The 23,697-nt window shown below is 32.5% G+C and overlaps 1 protein-coding gene and 1 long non-coding RNA gene across 5 annotated transcripts in view; one reads left to right on the plus strand and one right to left on the minus strand.

Moving 5' to 3' along the window:
• Positions 1-23,697, plus strand: part of LOC136036309 (uncharacterized) — a 487,034-nt gene that overhangs the window by 431,851 nt on the left and 31,486 nt on the right. The window lies entirely within an intron of this gene.
• LOC136036306 (TBC1 domain family member 5-like) overlaps positions 1-23,697 on the minus strand; it is a 66,406-nt gene that overhangs the window by 2,705 nt on the left and 40,004 nt on the right. For all 4 annotated transcript variants that reach the window (XM_065718456.1, XM_065718459.1, XM_065718457.1 and 1 more), the window contains 5 exons: positions 22,593-22,717; positions 14,166-14,338; positions 9,401-9,657; positions 7,872-8,042; positions 3,830-3,988 (listed from right to left, as the gene is read on the minus strand). In XM_065718456.1, coding sequence (XP_065574528.1) covers positions 3,830-3,988; positions 7,872-8,042; positions 9,401-9,657; positions 14,166-14,338; positions 22,593-22,717 — 885 coding nt within the window. The remainder of the gene's footprint in view (positions 1-3,829; positions 3,989-7,871; positions 8,043-9,400; positions 9,658-14,165; positions 14,339-22,592; positions 22,718-23,697) is intronic.

Genomic DNA, 23,697 nt, shown 5'->3' on the forward strand with positions numbered 1-23,697 from the left:
GAATGCTCAGTTGTTTACAAGGCTATAGTTTCCTTGAGGGGCGCCAATCCTTAAGTGGGAATAGTGATTACGACAAGTTTCCCAGTCTTACAGATACCCCGATAGGGTTGAGTTAGCTCTTTGCAGAGGCCGTTGTCCGTAGATATTACACCCTGTCACAGTTGCCGTCCAATAGAAGATTTTCTAATGATGGTGTTCTGCGTCACCATGCAATTTAGCCCATTACTGGGAGAAGGTTTTCAATTCACGGGAGCAAGCGTAGCTGTGTTGGTCTAAGGCTGCTTGGAGCAGCAGTGAGTTGTTAGTAGTAGTAGTAATAGCGGAACATAATCGATTTTCGACGACACAGATTGATAGTGTTTGAATTATTATAGACAAAAAGCGTGGTCAAATACAATTATGAGTTTGGTTATTTACTTTCATGATTCAACACAGACGACAAAGAGGATTTCTGCCCTAATAATTTCATAATTTTGAAAATATATAAAAAAAAATCTAAGAAAATTATGGTTTTCAGGAATTATGTGTTTGTTTCGATATCCTTAGTTCTTCAGCATCCTGTGAATTATCTTCATAAGATAATTCAAGCAGGATTTTAGAAGTCATTGCCCAATAATACATCTTAATGCCCAGCCCCCAGAAAAACAATCTGGCAGCTACTCCCTGAATTTTTTTACAGTCTATATCAATGGGGAGCGGGGAGATACTAAACCTATGAGGGAGAGCAAGAGACAGAAAGAGGATTCGGCAAATGTATTTTCTTTTAGGCAGGAGTTTCGGGTTGGTAGGATTTGATTAAATATTTAAGATATGTCTAGTACGCTATCACTAACACCGTAACTATCTTTATTTTAACGATTAATTTAGCTACATACGCATAAATATGCATGCATACCTTTAAAAATTAGAAAAAATTGGAAACTCAATCTTTTATGAAAAAGGCCTCCACATAGTGATATAGTTTTTGATAGTAGCAGACGTAAAATAAAAAAAGACACGTTGGTAAAAAAAAAAGGGTAAAACATATGGCGTTCCTTTGAAGGCGCAGTTGTTTTAGGGGATCAAAAGATTGTTAGTCTTTAAACTTTACGAACGAAAAGCGTCGTCAAATTTAAGGATTTAGTTTTAATTATTAAAGTCACGGCTCAACGTTGCAATACAGACAAAAATGACCTTCATCGTTTTGTATAAGCAAGAAGAAAAATGATATAAAGTAGCGGTTACCAGGTATGAATTGGCCTAAAATGGGTAGGGGGAGGGGAATATTTTTATTTTGATGTCCTTTGTACTTGAAGTCCTAGTATTTACTTCTACTACTACTAACAACACTCTGAGGCACCAAGCAGCCTGAGGTCAACACACCCACTCATGCTTCTCCTCAATTCAAATCTATTCAAAGTTCTTTACACCCTCCCAGTAAGTTCTCATTACCCTTAAATCTTTTCTTACTACATTCTTCAACCCCATTCAGGGACGACCAGCTTTTTGTTTGGCCCTAAAAAAAGCCATTTGACTATTTACCATTTCAAACTACCTAACTGCCTCTTCTAACTAAATTATCATTGTATTGCGCATCAATTCATAGCTTTTAATAATGGTTTAAACATTCTTTCAAAATTATCCGTTCATCACTCATTGAGAGGCTCTTTATCAGCAATCAAGGTTCAAGATTAACTGGAACTAGCTCAAACCGACTATTTTACCCCAATTTTTGAACACGCCAATATTATACTTAATGTTACGCTGTCTGGCATCTTACTATCAATATCTTACTACCTGCTAGATTTTTATATTTTCCTCCCTTAAACATCCACACCAATTTTAGACAACAATTTTCTTAAAATCATTTCACCCATCTTCTGCGCTATACAATTTTAGCATCTACAATGCACAGCCAACTGCTACAACAATGTTGCTCATATATTCTCTTCATGAAGCCTGCCAACGTCATAACCTCATGGTAAATGACTACCCTTCCTAAAAATCATTACCTAAATTACCAAAAAAAACTTGGTAAACCATTAACAGTACTACTTCCCTTCCCTACACCATATTAGCCAAAGCTAGGATATCATCTAACAATATTTCTTGCACAGCCTCACTATATAAATACTATTTTGTTCACCTAGGATCTTGTCTTTTTAACAGTATTTACAACCAACCGAAATTACTGTATCCTACTGTATCCATTATTTTGTTCTGTACCCTTATAATGAGCTTATATCCATATGACTGATACTTTGCCCTTCAAGCTGATATTTTGCATAAGCAAGCATGAAACTAGGATTCTATTGTTAACATCCCACTAGCCTTAACAGGACTTAGAATCTTCTTTATTTATCACTCGTCCTTCATTCTAACTTTACACTCCATCCTTCCTACCAGAATAAATAAAGCCTGTATTATTCAATTCCATCTTTCCTACCCTTTGGCGATGAATCTTCTAAAATCCTAGCAAATCCAGCTCTAGACAACAAAATCCGTCAATACCAACATCTAACATCTGAAATGTCGACACACAAGTTGTTATTTAATGTCGTAACATTCCGTGGCGTATTTTCCACATTAAATCTAACAAATTTCCCTAGCAGCCAAGAAATCCTAGTTAAGACTATACAAAGGGCTTAAGCGGGCTTAGAGCTGATCATCAAGAAGTCCTCGTGACCTTCAGCTCAGTAGAGGCTATGTGCAAACCTGATCCTTTCTTGGTCATTAAATAGTTATCAGCACCCGACAATGCATTACTATCAATAAGAGCTGACGTCCTGCAAAAGTTATTTTAGGCCTTTTGCCCTTCTCCCATCCATGCCTGTATATATTATACTGAGATGGAGAGGCAGCCTATGATAAAGTACAATAGAAATGAGGAGGTAAAACAGCCCAAAAACCCATCAAAACGAACAATCGACCACCTCACAACACGAAAACATCTTTTTTTACTCATCCTTTTATATCCGAGCTATCCTTGTCTATTTATTTCAGTTGGTGAGATACATCAAAAACTATAAACAAAACAGATTAGAATCTTCTTTTCTTTTTTTATTCTTTGTAAGTTTTATCCATAGATAGAAAAAAGCTAAAAATCTTAGACTTTGGATTTAAAACAAAAACAATGAGGCATTCCTTTTTCTGTCAAATGATGAGCTTACAGCACAGGTGAGATGCATTGTCTTTTGATTCTCTCAAAATGTAAGCCCACAGTTTTAAATAAAACCAATGAGCAATAAGTCCACTTTTTAAAATTCCCTCCTGAAATATATTTACAACCTGCAATGTAATAAAAGAATATAAGAGTGATAGTAAATACATAAATAGCGATGAAGACCACATTGCCTTTCTATTATAAACATCAACAACAACAAGAACAATGGGAAATTCTTTTCGCAAGACAGTCGAATTCTGTATTATAAGCATTATTTCGACCCTATGTCGAGGAGCCGTCCTCAGGAAAACATAAATATATAAAAGAAGAGACTTACAACAAAATTCGACCACAAAAGCTAAAACAATTTTTCTTAAACAGTTTCAGCATCCTTACTTAAGCGAAGTTCAGCCGGGAGTGGTCCTGGTTGAACTTCGCTGAAGTAGTATAAAAGAGCCTTGCATAGAAGTGAATTGAATTGTATTAATAAGAAAATGGCATTATATTTGCATTGAATTGTATAAAAGAAGAGACATAGGGTCGAAACATTCATTCAAATAAAGAATTCCACTGTCTTGTAGAAAGAATTTCTTATTTTTCTTCTTGTTGTTGATGTTTATAGTAAATATAAGTGTGAGAGAGGCTGAAAATAATCCTGTTAAACAAATAAAGGGTGCCCGTCCATACCTGTTTGAGCTCCGCCACAGCTACGAAAGCATCATCATCAAGAGGCATGTTTTTTTCCTGCAAGCTATTTTGAAGTATCGCCAAAGAGTTTGACATCTGTTCAATGCAGGCAAGCAAAGAGGTTTGAGATAAACAAGGTGGCTTTGACAAGTCTGGAACCTGAATGAGACAAATGTATGTTAACGATTTTGTGACTTTAGGCATCTTTAAGCTTGCCTATTTTAGTTCCCACAGAGACTGGAACTTTTTAAGTTCCCACAGAGTCTGATTTTTATTTTTAAGTGAAAAAAATACATCCATATCCACCAAATTCTACTGCACGCACAAAATAGTATTTACAATAGATAGCAATATTTTATCCAAATAATTTTGAAACCACGATTAAAACCACACGATTAAAAAGATATGAAAATACTGAGAAGTTTTAATAAAAGTTTACTTTTAATAAGACAGTGAAACATTAACGGAAAATAGCGAAAGTTGAAATTTTACCTATTTTTAGTATTTTCACTTCGTATTTTTGACTTTAAATAGAAAGACAGTGTGGTCTAAGAAATTATTTGTAATCGCTGCTGGTGAGAGCATGGAGTATTGGCAGAAGAGAAGACTCCAAAATTAAAATACATCCCCTTTTTTGAAAATGTGAGTAGGAGCAACTAAACTATCTGATAGCTGTAGAGGTCCCCAGTGGCAGTCCTGGCCTCTCTTGTGGCCAGGACAAAATCTTGATTGCCCCCCCCCTCCGTGTCTACCAGACATAAAGGCCAAATTTTAACAAAATTTTCATTTATAAGCAAAATTTGAACACAAAATATTACAAAAAACAATAAGATTAATTAAGTTGGGTCTAATTACTTTTATTTTCAAGGAATGGTGATAAAGATATGGGAAAAATGAAAAATTCAGATTTAATTTGCTTTACTTAATGCCAATTACGCCCTCTACTTTATTTTTAATAGAGATACAATTTCAAAAATTACAAAATGATTAAATCGGTTAGATTATTTATTTGAAATTTTGCGCCCCTAAAATGTCTGTACCCGGGGCAAGTGCCGCCTCTTCCACCCACCCCAAAAACCACCACTGGAAGTCTCAAATTGTAGCATTTTGATTCGGTCACTTTTTCCACAGAATTATTTTGACTAATGACTGAAAAGTCCGCCTAGCCTCCATGGTTCGATACTCCAGGAGCACCCAGGGACAACCAACTGGATTAAAAAAAATTAGTGTCATATTTTGTCACCAAACTCTAATTGTAACATTTTGATTTGATCACTTTTTCCACAGAATTATTTTGGCTTATGACTGAAAAGTCCACCTAATCTCCAAGGTTCAATACTCCAGGAGCGCCCCAGGGACAACCAGGTCCAGGGACAGTGTCATTTTTTGTCACCAAACTACCAGTAATAAGACCTTACTTCCTAAATTGAACATTATATATCAGTTCTTTTTGGATGAGGTCTGGCTACTTCAATAGGAGTGAGAACTACTAGAAAAAAGTGAGCTTAACCTTAAAATTCAACCATTTGCAAAAGAGTCTAAAATAGTCAACCTTTCCAACAGTAAGAAAGGAAAACATGACATTCTTGACAGCATTCTTGACTAATCTCTTACTTATCAAGAGGGGAACGAGTTCAACAAGGTATCCCTCAAGTAAGTATTATGACCATTTTATCTACGACGAAGGAGCATGTTAGCTTTGCAACAAAAATCAACTTATTTATTTATATGTTCATTCTGAAACAAGCGATTTCGCGACAATCCTTCAGCTGTAGCTTGCAACAAAAGGACAAGATGCTTATGCAATCGGATTCATTAGTCTCAGATATATCAATTAGGCGAGCCAAATTATGATACTAATTAGACATTTTCTTACAAAAGCATCTAAACTTGTTTAAAAAATAGAAAAATTGTCGTTTTTTCAACGATTCTCAGTCAATTTTTTAGGTATTTCTAAAGTAAAAAACAGTATACAACAAATTTCTAAAATTCAATTTGATAGATGGAGCAATAGCAAATAGTATAGAGCTATAGAGGCAAAATCTTCGTATTTCGTTGATACATTAGAAACATAAGAGACCATAAGAATAGCATACCAAAACTTGCACACGGAGCATAAACCGAGCCACAAATGGAGCCACAGTCCATTTGTTGGAGCCAAAACTCCATAAAAACAGAACAAATATAGCTTTTGTCTTCTTTTTAATATAGCAATCAATTATTTGGCTTTCATATAAGCCTAGAGGGCATACCGTCAATCTCCTGTAAGAATATTGAAGCATCAAAACGTATAAAGGCAAGTGATATATTGCTAATGAATTTTATTCAATAGAGTTGGAGTCTATCAGAATATATGGAGTCTCAGGAGTCTATTGAGATTGATCAGACTTCATATAAGATAAGATAATATTTATTTTCAAAAGACTATCACAAGCTCTATAGAGCCGAATTCGCTTTATATGTGAGTAAAAGCTAAGAAAAAAAAAATTCAAAACCGTACATTAAGTCAAACATTTAAAATTAAAAGGAATTAAAAAAGCAAAATCATCAAAGATAAAGGGCAAATCAGTAAACTTAACACTTAAATTGCAAAAACATTGCAGTAAATCAAAAAAGAATAAAACGGCCATAGAGGAAAAGGGGAATTTGGCAAGTACATAATCACGAATTGTTATTAAGGTGTTCCAGAATAAAGGGTATAAAACTTTTACGAAACCTTTCTGTTTTGTATGATCGGAGAGTAAGTTGGGATTGCTAAGGAGACTGACCGGGGGAGTCGGAGTCTAATGGGATTGTGAAAATCAAAGAGTAAGTCCTCAGTACGGGGATTGGAAATGACTGATTTAACGAAAAGCAGGCACATTTTTTCCCTCCTTTCTTTTTCCCATATTATGGGAGTCTGTGGAATATAAAGACGACAGGCAAAAACAAATATGAAACAGTCAAGCAAATGACAGAAGACATGAAAATCGAGGATAAGAAACAACTGGTGAATGTTATTTCAGCAGGAAATTCAAAACATGACGCGTGACTTCAATCGAAAGTGAAATTTTCAATTTTATACTTACTTTCTGTGACTTTTTCTGTTCAAAGCAACTTTTTAATTATCTTTTGATCATTCTTCGCTATACTTTCATTTCTGAGACTTCCATTTTTAATATATTAGTATATTGTAAACTAGAATCTGAAAAGAAAACTGCGCTGTTATGGCAATCCTTTTCAAAGTTTTCTTTTGTGGGTTTATTTCAATGACTACTGAACACATAAAACTGAATAGGTTTCATCATACAACTGAATACAGCTGAACACATGTCATCCTTCTGTTTGTTCAGTTAATCCAAATAAACTAAAAATGAAGACGGCGTTACAGTCATCCTTCTTAATAGCATTTCTTTGGTGGATTTATCCCAAAATAGATTTCATTGAAAATTTGCTTTTATTCTTCTGTCAATTTTGGTAAACTTAAAACGAATTAAAAAAAGATCAAATAAACAAAAAAAACAAAAATATGCAAATATTTTAGTCTCTATACTTCTGAAACTATATTGAGATTTAAGAAAAGTTTGCCTATTGAGAGTTGTATATAGCCCCTATGAACCTTTACCGTTAAAGTAATGTAATTTTAACGATCAGCGTGTAATTCTTGGTTCCGGAGCAGTTACTTGATTAAGAAGTACATATTGTTTCATATAATCATTAAAAAAACTAGCTTTTAATTCTCAGAAAAAGACACATTACAAACTTTCAAGTTCCATCACAAATCATAGTTGTAATTTAAATTTGAGTTTTAGTACTGTGTAGCTTTTACGACCTTCGGACACATATCTAGAGGACTCTAAAAGGACAATTTTTATTTATGATTTTTCACATCCTGTATTACTCTCAAACCATTTCAAGTAAAACACCCCCCCCCCTTCATAAAATCTCTTCCGCGCAAAAACCCGATAAATTTATTAGTTATTTCTCCCCTAAATTTTGGCATCGTAGAAGCTTATAAAGAGACTTGTGTTAGTATTAACACTAGAAAAAAGGAGGTACTCACATTGTCTATGCTGTGAGAATGTTCTTGAACGCTTTTACTATGGCTTGAGAATTGTATAGGTCTTAACTCTTTTGTTTTGACCTTGACAGTAGATGCATCTAGTCCAACCTCCACATCTGTAGATTTTTTTGCATTCTTGAAACTAGAACTTGAAAGTATGGAAGACCTAATCTGGAAAAATATAATAATTATTAGCTGAACTTAAAGCGGAGAGAAAGAGAGAGAGGGGGGAGGGAATTTGATAGTTATGGTGCCAAACAATAGTTATGATATAATAGCTTAAAGAGACTAGGAAAACTATCTTACAGAACCCTAAAGCGGAAAAATATGAGAACATAAAGGAAGCTAAAAGATTGCAACTCCTCTGGAGATTAAAGACTTAATGTGAAAAAATATACCAATTATCAGATGGACTTAATGCGGGGAGAGAGGAGGGGGAAGGGGATTTGATAGTTATGCTGTCAAACAATTGTTATGATATAAACAGAACCCTAAAACGGAAAAGTATGAGAACATAGGGGTAGCTAAAAGATTACAACTCCTCTAGAAATTATAGACCTAATCTGAAAAAATATAATAGTTATCAGATGGACTTAATGCGGAGAGAGAGAGGGGAAGGAATTTGATAGTTATGCTGTTAAACAATAGTTATGATAAAATAGCTATCATATTTCTAATGAAAAAAAATACCCCAAACCGCAAATTTACTAGTTTGAAAGATCCTTTTTAGTAATTTTTGTAGCTTATTGTACTTTTTCGACAAAATGATAGACAGATTTATACAGAATGATAGACAGATATATATATTAAAACATATTAGGATTTTTTTTAAACAAGTCCTGAAAGAGGAATTACAATGGCATTTCTTTGAGGATGAGGGGGAGGGGGTGATTTCCTCATCTTGATTTTCAATAGCTCAATTGTTGACTGCTTTACCCTATTCCTTGATTAGATGCTAAAAGACAAGCTCATACGCTTGTCAAGCACCACAGCTTGTTAAAGCAAATTCTCTAAAAAAAGGAATCCCTTTGAAAGGAAAAAAAAAGTATGAAAAGTTTGTTAAGTGGGAATGTTTTATTTCAATTGTTAATACTAATACTAAATAATATTAATACTGGTTATTATCAATATATATATATATATATATATATATATATATATATATATATATATATATATATATATATATATATATATATATATATATATATATATATATATATATATATATATATATATATATATATATATACATATATATATATATATATATATATATATATATATATATATATATATATATATATATATATATATATATATATATATATATATCGTTAATGCGATATTTTCATTATCGTCTTAACTTTAAAATGTAATTTGGTTATACTTTCCAAATTTTTTGACTCCACCTAAGATAAATTCCGGCATGATTCTCAAATTTAACAGTCTTGTCTGACATAGTAATCTCAAGGGTAGACAATTTTTACGACTAAATAATCCTATTCTAAGAGATAGAACAATCTTACTTTATCCGAATTTTGTAGGATTATTTTGATTTTTGACTGATCCACAGAATGTCTATGATTAACGCGATGAACTGCTTGAGTTAACTCTGAGGAGTGATCAACTGATTTGGATAAAACCATATATAAAGGCATCTCTGGCTTCCTATGCTTTGTAGGATTTTGAATATGGCTTGCTAAACGAATCACGTACCGAATGTCAATCATAGGAGGGTATTTCATAAGCAACTGAAGGCAACCCGTGTAGTCGGAAGACAGTACTAAAATGAAAGAAAAGTAGTAAAGAGACTAACGAGACTTACATCAACGAAACAAAAAGACACATTTACATTAAAATGAAATAAAAGTACTAAAAAGACTAACGAGACTTACTTAAACGAAATAAAAAGACTTGCATTTACACTAAAATAAAAGAAAAGTACTAAAAAGACTTAAAGTTTAATAAAACATTGAAACAATATAATATTAAGACAAAAAATTGACAGACAAATGATTAGAGAAAGACATTTTCTTGCATTATTTTCATAAAGATCAATCTAGTTTCACTTCGTTGTTTTTTTGTTGTTTGTGTTTTTCTATTTAAACTTTGACCTTATGATTTTCAAACTAATAGTCTACTGCTAATAGTAAAAGCAGTTCATCACAGCACAAAGCCACCCAAGCGCAATACAGCAGCACAAGCTTTTCCTCCAGTCTATTCAATTCAGATTTTCATTTTTTATTCCCTTGTGAAGCTCTTACTTCCTTTAAAGCAATATCAATATCATCTTTCAATCCATTTTAAAACATCCTGATTTTTGCTGCCCCTGGATTGCCAAGAACCAACATTTTTGGTGAGCGTTCGAACAACGCTCTAGCCATTCCAACTTTTCTTTGGTTACAGGTATTGACAAAGAGATCAGAATCAGCTATTTTTGTACAACATAGATTTTGTACAATTAAAGCTTAAAACTGTATTTTGTTTACAGGCATGATCAAAATACAACAAAATTTAGAAAATTAATTCCAGATTTACGTTCCATGTTGCATTAATACTTAAAATTGTGCAAATTAAAGTTGTGTTTTTTTTGTCCTTCGGCATAATAAAATAGCAACGGAATTTAGAAAATGAATTCCAGGGGTACGTTCTCTGTTGCATTAAAGCTTAATATTGTGCAACATAAAATTGTTTTCGTGTGTGTATTTTTGGGCATGATCAAAATAGCAAAACAATTTAAAAAATGAATCCCAGAAGAACATTTCTTGTTCCATTAAAGCTTAAAATTGTGCAATATAAAATTGCTTCTTTTTTTTTGTTCTTGGGCATGATCAAATTGGGTTGCTATTTAGCAACCCAATTTAGAAAATGAATCCCAGGAGTACGTCCCCTGCTGCATTAAAGCTAAAGCTGCATTAAAAATGAATTCCAGTAGAACATTTCTTGTTCCATTAAAGCTTAAAATTGTGAAATATAAAATTGTTTTTGTTTATTTTTGTTCTTGGGCATGATCAAAATAGCAACACAATTTAGAAAATGAATCCCAGGAGTACGTCCCCAGCTGCATTAAAGCTTAAAATTGGGCAATATAAAATTGTTTATTTTTTTTGTGTTCTTGGGCATTATCAAAATAGCAACACAATTTAAAAAACGAATTCAACAAGAACGTTCCTTGTTGCATCAAAGCTTAAAATTGTGCAATATAAAATTGTGTTTTTTTTTGTTCTTGGGCATGATCAAAATAGCAACACAATTTAGAAAATGAATTCCAGGAGTACGTTCCTTGTTGCATTAAACCTTAAAATTGCATTGTTTTGTCCTTGTACATAATCAAAATGCAATACAATGTAGAAAATGAATTCAAGAAGAGCCTTCCCTTTTTCACTGCATTCAAAGTAATAGATTTTGACTTTTGATAGCATAGTTTACAAATTCCAGCGAACCGCAACTCTTTTGAGAATTTAGAATTTAACTCGCCAATCTTGCGTTTTAGACTTCAAACCCAACATCGAAAAAAATTCTTATAGCTCATATTTTGTAATTAGTAACAGTTGGTATAATCTTAATTAAGTATTAAAGTTATAAACCTTGTTTGACATTGTGTACCGCTCTTAATTAATCCTTTTAGAATTGCTTACACATGTGCATTGACAAAAAAAAAAAAAAAAAAAAAAAAAAAAAATGTCTGAAAAATCAAATGATTGGAAAAAAAAATTCAGTGGCAACACCAAATCTACCTTCAAGAATTGAAATCGCCAACGCCATCTATCGCTTGGCCTTTCTTACCATATTTTTCAGTGTAATACGAGGAAAACTAGTGAAATTTATGTAACTGGGAAAATTAGTGCAACAATAAGTGGCTGATCTCAGTTACTATTACTAAGTTTGAAAAAAAATATACAAAGAAACGCTAAAGGTAGATGGGGTGATGTAGTTGATACTCTTATAAGTTACCCATACTCTTTGATCAATACTAAGATGATGTGGACAATGACCACATAGACAAAATCCCTGTGAAAAGACAACTTTAGATACCATAATGATATTTACAATTGTAAATAATCTGAAGCTTCGGTTTTTACGACTATTAATTCTTGTTTAGACTCCAAAGAAAACATTTTTCTTATATTAAAGACCAAAAACAATCAATTAAAAAATGTGGCAGGCATGACATAAAATTGGAAATCTTTAAAAGGGCAAATCCCAAGACATTCAAATGTGGACCAGACTCAAGCTTATCCTTACATAAAATTAAACGGAAATGTACATTGAGCTTACATTAGTGAGTTGGGCTGTGTTCCCAGTAAAAGTAAAAGTAAAAACTTCTACACGACGGAAAAGAGCTTCGAGCCGGCCTCCCCCTCAAGATTTTTATGATTTCCACCATAATCTTCAATATTTTCCAAAGAATTACAGTTTTGTTTTGATTTTTATTAAATCAGCTGGATGACTCAGGTCAACTTGCCGAAGGAATGGCTTCCCATTTTTCTAAAGTAGGTTGCAAAATAAAGAATTCGATTGAAGTTTATCCTGAGGATGGAACTTTTAAACAGATTCTGGGCCTTTCATGTATTATGAGCATTTGGCTAACAAAGGTGACTGATCAAGAAGTGATTGACATAGTGTCTTCAATGAAGAGCAGTGCTGCAGGACCTGATTATATATTTTAGAGGATAGTGAAATTGATTTTGCCATTTTCGTTGATCTGGTTAATGGTTGTATTACAGAGAATTCATTCCCCACTTCCTTACTACAATAATAAATGATGGTTTTGATAATAAACTTAAAGTTGGTTCAATGTTTCTAGACATATTAAAGGCGTTTGATACTTGTGACCATCTGATCTTATTGAAGAAACTAGAAAATGGAGGTATTCGCGGGAATGCGGTGCGACTGTTTGCCTCTTATCTTAATAATCGAGTCCTTTTTTGTGAAATTGGAAGTACATCAATAGATTATAAGGTAAGATGTGGAGTCTCACAGGAGTCCCCTCTTGGGACCACTTTGTTTGGAATATATGTAAATGACCTATATTTAGCACTTGGTGGACTGTATATTTATGTTGGAAGGGCCTAAAGACAACGAAACCCTAATCAAGCTTTCTTGCTGTTTGCGGATGATACATATCTTACGGTGGCAGCAAGAACAGAAAGTGAATTATTAACTATGACAAGAGGTAGTATGTCAAGAATAGAAAAGTGGATGAGGGTTAATCACCTAAAGATAAATCAAAAGAAATCTCATTGGTAATTTTTTCAAGATCGACCGATTATTATCCTTGGTTAAAGGAGTTAAATGTTGGACGTATTGCGCGTGTACCGTCTGTGAAATATCTTGTAATAATAGTAGACGAGACTCTTAGTTTCTCAAAGTACATACAATGTATATCATCTAAAATTGCTCGGAATGTAGGGATTCTGAGAAAAATAAAATATTTTTTCCCAGTTAATATACTTAAATTGATATATATTTCTATTGTCCACCGTTATTTGATTTATTGTTATTCGGTGTGGTCATCTACTTTTCAATTACATTTGAAGTCATTACATGCTCCCCAAAATTCGGCGATTCGGGTTCTTGTTAATTGTGATGATCGTATATCAGTTAGACACAGTTATAAAAAAATTAATATTTTATCAGTTTCAGGTCTTTGTAATTTTTACAAGGCTCTATTTATGTTTGATATATTGCATGAAAATATACCTGAATGTTTGGTTAGTGTGTTTGAGAGAGATGAGCCTGAATATGAGACAAGGAATTCGTCAGCGATTAGAAAACCGATTAAAAGGTCTACAAGGTTTGCAATTTTGATTCGCCATGTTCTTCCTTCAATATGGGAGCCCTTTCCTTATGATACAGTTCAAGAGACTAATAGGCCGACTTTCCGTGGGTTGCTTGGGGACTATTGTTTTGGCATTTATAATTTATGATTTTGTTTTCTTTATATATAGAGAAAGCAGGGAAATAGTAAATAAAAGTGTTGTTATATTAGGTTAGTGTACTACAGGGTCTCAATTGGTGACTTTTTTTCACTTGATGTTTTTTTTTGTCTTTTTAGGGGAATCCATTGATAAGTAATTTGTTTTGTAGTTTCGAGAATGGCCGCACAAGCCATAAGGCTTTTTGAGAAATTTTCTTTTTTGTATTTTTTTTTGTGTTTTTATATATAAATTTTTTTTCTCTCTCTCAATTAGAAATCTTTGGTAATTGGATTCCTGCGTAGATGCCTGTAGCTTGGGTTTGTATTTCTTCAAAGAACAATAGAAAATAGAAATCAACAAAAAGACTTACACTTTTCTCTAATGGTAGAGAGCATGGCAAGAAATATGCAATCAACAAATGGGAATTTGATATGAGAGTCGCTTTCGGTTTCGAGAAATTCAACATTGGAAAATATTGAATCCCATAAAGGCAGGATATCTTCAAAGGCAAACTCACGACCGAAAAGCAGCCGCAGCCAACGACTAGAGATAAAAAAATTACCATTAAAAACACGAAAAGAACATTTATATTGAATAAAAAATATAATGTAAGAGTCTCAGTCAGAAATTTTGAAATTCGTGTCAGTTTTTGGGATGTTTTATCTTGTTGCTGAACAATCATGTAAGAGTATGCCTTGATTCAAGTGCACCCTTTTGTTGGTAGCTATAAAGGGGTCAATTCACGATTATTTACAGAGGAGGGGGATTTATCGTAAGTTCAATTTTTGCAATGAAAATACCAAAAAAAGCATCTAAAAATGACCCAAAAAATGTTTTCCAAAATTTAGGGGGACACATGCCCCAATGAACCCCCCACCACCCCAATAGACACGGCTGTAATAAATCAGTTCTATCCCTTTCTGGATTTTTACTTTCTCCCCCCCCCAAAAAAAAAATCTTTTAACCCCTCATATCTAGCGTAATTTTCGTTTTTTTTTATATTTTTTCCAACAAAGAGGAACCGTAGCCATCAAGTATAAAGACAAACTTTTAAAAACACAAAAATCCATTAGAAGCTCAGTAACATACTAATTGTCAAATGTTAGTTTCCTGCGATACGTTGTTTAATCCTTCTTCCTTCTTTCTATTTTATTCTGAGGAATTTTGGTTTCCTGGTGATTTATCAGGAAGGGCACATATTTTCTATACAGGATTTTTATCTAATTAACTTTGGATACTTCACATGACTTTCAACAAATTCCCAAATTACGCTTCAGTTTTAAAAATGGAATATAAATTCACCGTAAATAATTTCAATTCTGGTTACTACCGAATAAGCTTCCAGTCTTTTTGAGTTTCTAACTTTTTATCTCCGTTTATTTTATAATTTCTTAGACCACACTGCTTTTCCATTTACGAAAAATTGATTAAAGAAAAAACGGGTTTAATTTCTATAAAGTAATGTGGTTTATAGCAGTAAGTTTTTTGTGTGTGGTGTTTTATTTGTCGTGGTATTTTATTTATGATGTTTTAAAAAAGTCTTAAATTGTCGGTTTCGTAATTAAAATATTTTTTTTTCTGTTGAGAAAGGCTCCCGGAAGTGGGGCCGAAATATTCGGAGTATTTTATTTTTTTTAGTTAAAGTGTAATTTATGTATTTTATTTTTGTTCACTGCTTTATAGAAATTAAACCCGTTTCTTTTTAATCAATTTTTCGTAAATGGAAAAGCAGTGTGGTCTAAGAAATTATTTACGTCGAGCCTACGGGTGGCAAAAGGCCAATTCAATTTTAGTATTTTTGAATTTAGCAAAAAAACATGCCAATATAATTACACAACAAAAGTTTTTAGAAAAGTGTAAAGTAAACAAAATAATTCCAAAATGATTTCATTTTAAGTATTATTTAAATACATATAATGAGATTAATCAAACGAGAAAGGTAAATTTACTAAATTTAAACCAGGTGTTGAAGGATAAACGTTTTCAAAGATCACAAGTTGTAAAAGAAATAGATTTTTTTTTTAAATATACTTTGCGGGTTTCATAATACATATGATTTCCAACAAATTATATCAATTTTCAGGAATTCTTTTGAACATGTTTTAAGGTTATCGAGGGAAAGATTAAACCAAAAATTTTTGCAATTAAAAAGGGAACATGACAGACAAAATATTTCAACGTATAAATCTAAACATTTCCCAGGATCAGGTGTGATTAATTTAAGCAAAAAGGAGTTGACCAAAGAACAAAAGGAAATCCTTGAAAAAGGTATAAAATTTGGACTATCTCCTAAAAAAATACCGGTAGAAGAAATAATTTCAAAGATTGAGACAGGGAATCATGTTTTTTCAAAAGATGTTAATAATGTAGATGATTTAAGACTGGGAGCCGTAAATATTTTAGAAGATTTTGGCAATTTTCAAGAAAACCTTAAGAACAAAGATACAAAATTTTTTAAAGATTTAAAAAAAAAGATGATTTAAAAATTTTGAAAGATTTAAAAAAAGATGATTCTCTAATAATAACGAAAGCTGATAAAAGCAATACGGTAGTAATCCTAGAAAAAGATGATTATGATAGTAAAATAGAAAGAATTCTAAAGGATATTTCAACATACAAAAAACTTAACTCAGACCCAACTGAATCTTATGTTGCAAAATTAAGAAAGGATTTAGAAGACCTTAAAAATAATCAAAATATCACACCACAGATGTACTATAAGTTCTTTCCGAGGGGATCAGTTTGCCTAAAAATACATGGTTTGCCAAAAATACATAAAACAGGCATTCCTTTAAGATCTATAGCAGTGCTTCTTAAACTATGGGTCACGGCCCCATTTGGGGTCGCGTAACAAAATTATGGGGTGGCGAGTGATAAAAATAGAATTTAACAAAAAATCGTTTTTTAACTTATCAAATTATTGTTATAAAGAAAAATAAAAATCATCGTAGATAAGTATATCATAAAATCTTCTGGTTCGGAAAGACTGTTTATACCAGCAATTCTATTCCGATCATTATAATATCTTGTATAAATTTACTATGACTCAGAAGATGTTATAGAAATTTACAAAAAATGTAGATTTATTTTTGTCAATCTTTTAAAACCGAAATAATCCTAATAAATATTATCAACGAAATTTCTAAGTGTTATTTCGAAGAAACTATATAAACATTTCGTGTTATTTTCATTTAGCCATTGTATAATTGTGAACGAAGTAAATGTTATTCGTATTCGTATTCGTATATTTAAATAGCTATCGTAGCACTAAAAAATGAACGCTAAATTCCGCTACTTTTACAATCACAAAATTACAATTAACACTTGTTAAATGCTCTTACGAAATATGGTACAAAGGAGTTTGCGAATCTGTTCGTACGGCACTTGACTGGTTCTAGTTTGTTGTAATGCCTAGTATGTCTGCTGATTGATGCGGATGGTGAAAGTATGGATCGGTGCTTCTCGTTTGTTAATAGTGATTTCCCAAATTTCATTATTAGCTCATGTCTTCGGTCGAATAAGGTGGGCAAATTCAAGAGCTCAAGGGCACTTTCGTAGCTGCTGAAACTGGGTCCCAGTATTATTCTAGTAGCGCGTTTTCGGACATGTTCTAGTTCATCTGCCATGTACGCTATGTTCTGAGTTTGGGGACCCCAAACGGGACAGCAATACTCGAGGAAAGGCCTGATGTAGGTTGTATACGCCAGCAGGAACTGACGATCAGAGAAGCCTAACCTGCGCATACCTGTTAAACTCTGGATTGAATAGTAACCCTTGTGCACAATATTGTCTACATGCAGCTTAAACGAGCAGTCACTTGTAAATGTTACGCCTAGGATTGTTGCAGAGGAAACAATTGGAAACAGAGCATCTGGGATAGTGATATCTCGCTTGAGTGGATTAAATCGTAAAACTTTTGATTTCTGTTCATTCACTTGTAGACTATTCGACTTACACTGGTTGAGAAGTCTGTGAAGAAAGTCGGGTCACACTGCTGCTTTGTTACTGCATTTTCGACTATATATTTGAGAAGTGCAGATAAGTCATCAACAAACTTGAAACGCTCTTCAAATTCTGCAAGGATAGGGTTGATAACGGCAAGAAATAAAAGAGCAGCTAATTTAGTTCCTTGGGGGCATCCTCAGGTTACTTCTGATCACTCAGAGCAGGTATCTTCTGCAAACAAAGGATAAACTGATTGCCGTCTCCCTTGTAAAAATTCTCTTACTAATAGTATTATTTGTGTCCGAATTAGTCAGTTTAATCCTTTCGCGACCGACGGGACCTTACAGTCCCGGCATGTAAAAACCCTTTGGGCACTTCTTAATTGATTGATAGCACCAGAATTGAACGATGTGCTTCAGGATGCTGTTAAGGTCAGAAATTTTATTAAGAGCCATGCCCTAACAGTCGCTTATTTTCAAATCTCTGTAAAGATACGGATTCCAACTACACAACTTTGTTATTACATGCAGATGGTTGTCAAGAGGTCAAAGTTTAAAAAAATTATTGTTATTAAAGGACGAGATCGAAATATTTTTAACTGAACGAAAATGTGGATTTGCTGCTTTTTTTTCAAAATGACTTGTGGCTATCCCAGCTGTGTTATTTGTCAGATATTTTTGCGAAGTTAAACGATCTTAACTTGTCTCTTCAAGGAAAAAATTGCGATATATTTACTTCAAACGATAAAACTGAAAGTTTTATTAAGAAGATCAGCATTTGGAAAAGTAGGATCGAAAAAAATTCGTTCGAAATGTTTCCCAGCGTCGACAATTTTGTAATTGAGAAAATTCATCGTAAAACTTTTATTGCAAAAACTATTGTAGATCACTAAAAAGCGCTAGAAATACAGTTCCGGACGTATTTTATATTAAATATTGATTTACAAAAAAACAGTTTGGATTCAAACGCCGTTTTAGATTGGCTTAAGTGAGATTGATCATCTGCCACTTAAAGCTCAAGAGGAATTTGCTGAGCTTTCGTGTGACTCAAACTTAAAACTACAATTCCAAAAAAAAACCCTTGACTGAATCCTGGATTGGAACTAGAACTAAATTTCCCACAATTGCCGATATTGCGCCAAATGTACTTCTGCCATTCAACACCACATATCTATGTGAAGTTACTTTCTCAGTTTTAACACACATTAAATCCCAATATCGTTCAGCGATAAAAAATGTTGAAAAGGTCTTACGTCCAGCAGTTTCAAACATTACACCAAGATTTGATTTGTTATGCAATAAAAAACAAGCCCATCCATCTCATTAAATTTTTAACGTAAACTTTAGTTTAATATTTACCACGCAACTACTTGGATATATTCGAGAGAATTAAGACGGTCAGAATCCACTTTTTTTTTGAAACTATAATAAAAACATTTCTATAACATTTTCTGCAAATTTCAATTTTAGATTTGTATATGTTTCAAAACGAATTCTAAATTTATATATTTTTTGATATGCATATGTATATTGTTACCTAATAAATATATCATCAAAAAATATTAATTTATTTTTCTTTTATATTTGTTGGGGTTGTTAAGAAACTCACAATCATAAATCGGGTCGGGAATTACAAAAGTTTAAGAAGCCTTGACCTATAGTATCAACAAGGAACTCACCAACAGAAAAAATTGAAAAATGGGTAGCAATGACGCTTAAGCCTTTATTATATCTCCAACAGTCTTACATAATAAACTCAGAATAAAAAAAATAAACTTAAAAATATTGAAATATCAAATGATTCTAGACTTTTTAGTTTTGATATAAAATCAATGTATACGTATATACCTTTCGATAAATCTGTGTTTGTTTTATCCAAAAAACTTGATGTGCATAAAAGTGAGATAGAAGAATTATCTGCAGGTATTGATATTGAAACTATATTAAATTTAATTAAAATAACTAGCAGGTATACTAATTATTTCAAATTTAGAGATAATTTTTACCATCAAGTTAGAGGATTGGCAATGGGAGGAGCCTTAAGTCCACTGTTAGCAAATATATATGTAGAATATGTAGAAACTTTAGCTATTGATACATATTTTTTTAAACCTATATTTTGGGGCAGATATATGGATTATGTTTTAGTTATTTGGAATTATGGGAATCACAAATTGAAGGTTTTCTGGAACATTTAAATAATGTGGGAGGGGAATTAGTTTTTACAATTGAAAATGAAACAGAGAATAAGTTACCGTTTCTGGATATTTGGATCCATAGAAAGAATAATGAACTAGTTTTTTCAATTTACCGTAAAACAACTAATAACAACCGCTATTTGTCTTTCGCATCAAATCACCCGATCCAGGTAAAAAAAGGGGAGGTAGTTATTTCTTTAGTTGATAGAGTGTTAAAATTAGCTTCACCAGAATACATGAGTAGTGAATTAATTTTTATTAAGGATATTCTAGTAGGAAATGGATATCCCAAAAATATCATTTCTCAAATAATTGAAAAAGGAAAAAAAGTTACTGGAACCTATCATATTAGAAGAAAACGGATCAAACCAAAAAACAAATTACATAACTTTGCCTTATATCCCAATCTTGTCACAGAAATTAAGGAGAGAATTAAAAAAACATAATATAAAAACAGCTTTTAAATCAGGACAAAATATAAGCTCATGGCTAAATAATGGAAAAGATACAGTTCCAAGAAATATACAACAGGGGGTATACAAAATTCCATGCTCTTCTGGTAAATTTTATGTAGGTAGAACACAACAGAATTTACAAAATAGGCTACAGCAACACAAAAATGCGATGGATTGCTCGCTAAGACAGAATAAAAAACCTGAAACATTTCAATCTGCTATAGCGGAACACGTATATAATTTTCCTCATCACAATATTTTATTTGATCAGACAAAAATTATTGATAAGTCTGTAGGACTTTTACAAATTTTCAGAGAAATTATAGAAATAAAAAAGATTATCAATGGGGGTATTAGTATTAGTAGAGATGAAAGGGATTTTAAGATAAATTCAATTTATAATATTCGGAGTATTTTTATTTATTTTTTAGTTAAAGTGTGGTTTACATATTTTATTTTTGTTCATTGCTTTATAGAAATTAAACCCGTTTTTTCTTTAATCAATTTTTCCATTTATTTTATATAAATGAATAATCCAAAGATAGTCTAAACTTTGATCATCCAAGCACCCAGTTTGCCACTATCACAGTTGCTGTCACTATCACTCAGTTATCACCTATTTACTGGGGTATAAAATCAAAACAAGAGTGACTAACATTCATACGCGTAAGCAGCATCCCCAGAATAATGACTTATATTATCAAGCCAAATTTATATGGCCTTTATGATTGAACTCTAGGATCTTGGCACTTTGATTAAGCAAAAAATATAAATGTGAGCAGAATGATTTAAAGTCACAGAAGTAAGATCTTAGGAGATTGATTAGCTAAACAACTGAACTAATATATATATATATATATATATATATATATATATATATATATATATATATATATATATATATATATATACATATATATATAATTTATATCTTAAACTAAACTTGGCTGCTCATGGAAATAAACTAAACATTCAATTAATTCGTATACTCAAAATGTTCAGCGATAAAGAGAAAAACGTGCATGATATATTGTAAAAACCAAGCAATAGACACTCGGCAAGCTTAACTGTATACACATCCTACACGTGTTTAATTAAGTTGTTTTTTCGTATGAATTAAACATAATTTCTAGGACACGAAATTCATTTAATTTTCTATTGCACGTTTCAAATTGTACATTTACATACTAAACCCTTCAAATATAAATGATTGATTCAGAAGCCAAATCGAAAAACACTATAGACAAAAAAGGAGAAATTTGAGGAAGAAAATATATTACTGAATACGATTATTTTGTACAAATCACGTGACAGAATAATAAATCTCGAATTTTTGGCTGCTTTAAATAAGTGTTGGAGTGCAGAGACAGTACATGGCTTAATTTTGTTGAGAGTGGACGTAGTTAGGGATATAATCGCGTGCTTTCCCGCTAAAACTTCAGAAAAATCTAAACCGACTGGTATTGGGGGCAGGAACACATCGGCTATAAATAGAATCACAAAGTGTTTTTATATGAAAAAGGTATGATGAGAGAGGATTTTTGTTTATTTAATCGATAGCATGATCATTTAAGAGTCAAAGGGTTGCAGACGTCTTTACAGAGCGCCTTATTTCCATCCCTTGACAGTTTTTGCGAGTAACACTTATTTTATACGCAGTTTGAAAACTAGTCATATTTGCTTCTGAACAGCTGTTTAGTTTCAAAATATCAAAACTGTCATCCATAATTAAAACGCTTATCCTCACAGTATTTCGATATAGATTTTGATTCCAAATTGTTCGGCAGCCAACAGCGGGGTCATCCGTGGGGGGGGGGGCATGTGGCCTCCAAAAAGGGATTAAAAATCCCTTTGAAAAAAGTTTCTTTTTGTATTTTCATTGCAATATTGAAAAAAAAACATAAACCTGCCCCCCCCCTACGTTTTTGGAAATGTATCCTGCCTCCCTCTCTAAATTTTCACGAACTGACGCCACTGGCTTCCCAAGGGATCAAATTCACATTTTACCTTTTTTGGATTTTTAGTGTTGAAACATTTGATATAAAAAGACTTTGACTATCGAACATATAAGTAAACACCAACAACACCCAGCATATTTCCCAGCACTAGGTGTTTCCATATCAACATAAAAACCAGAAATGCATCTTGTTTTTAAAATTCCTATGCTATTTTTAATGGACAATCCATAGCAACTACTTACATTCCATAGACTTGAGGAGCTATTTCATTTCTTTCCAAATGAATGTATAGTTCTGTGTCTAATCTTTTCAAGCGGTTGTCATGCAATTCAGAAAGTTTCTTGACCAAATCATTAGTCGCAGAATTCTAAGGAAAAAAATTCTACTTTAGAAACAATCCAAGCATTAGGAGATCGCGCGTAAAATAGTTTATTTTCCAAGGGATTTTGCCAAGTCAGAACTAAAACTAATTTCATATAACTTTATTAACTGACACTCAAAACGACTTAACTATGAGGAAACACAATTTATTCTATAATACTTTGGACCTATATCAAGTTGCTAATCATTCCGTTTAAAACTGAACATTTGTACTTCGGACTCTTTTACAATTTATTCTATAATATTTTGAATCTATATCAAGTTACTATTCATTCCGTTTAAAACTGTACATTTGTACTTCGGACTCTTTTACATAAATGCCACAAAAGATTTTTAATCTCTTCCCGCTGTACAACCCTTCCCAAATTTTGCAGTCTATATCCAACTGGCTGATAAAACACTAATAGAAGGGAGAAAGACTTAAATTTTATTTTAAATGAGAGGGAGGTTTAAATTTAAGTCTTTAGAGTGCACAAATTAATAGGTAACATAAAGTAAAATCTTGAGGTGTTCAACTGGTTTTCTTTAGGATATTTTCTTATATAAATAAAAATTCAAGAGAGAAAAAGGGCCATATGGTACATAATAACGGTAACGATGCTAAAATAGAAAGACGCTTTGGCACAGACACACTTTTGATTGACAGGTATTAAAAATTTAGGAAAATAAAAAGGTTTATAAAGACTGAGAGAAGAGATCTAATTTTCACGGCATGGTTGACCTTTAAACTCTAAATATCATCTTCCCCCAAAATATCAGCACGGATCTACCTTCTACCAGTGAGATACGAGAAGTAGAAAAGAAACTGAAAAAATCACCAGGACTGGACCGCATATCAGAGATTATCATCAGAGATGACGAAGGCATCAATATCCTCATGTATCTTCCACTCATCCTGATGCATATTCATAGGAATATTCACAAAAGGAGATACTTCCATGCCAGGCAACTGACAGGATATAAGTC

The sequence above is a fragment of the Artemia franciscana genome, chromosome 15 (assembly GCF_032884065.1).
Source record: "Artemia franciscana chromosome 15, ASM3288406v1, whole genome shotgun sequence".
In the NCBI taxonomy this organism is placed as follows: Eukaryota; Metazoa; Arthropoda; class Branchiopoda; order Anostraca; family Artemiidae; genus Artemia; species Artemia franciscana.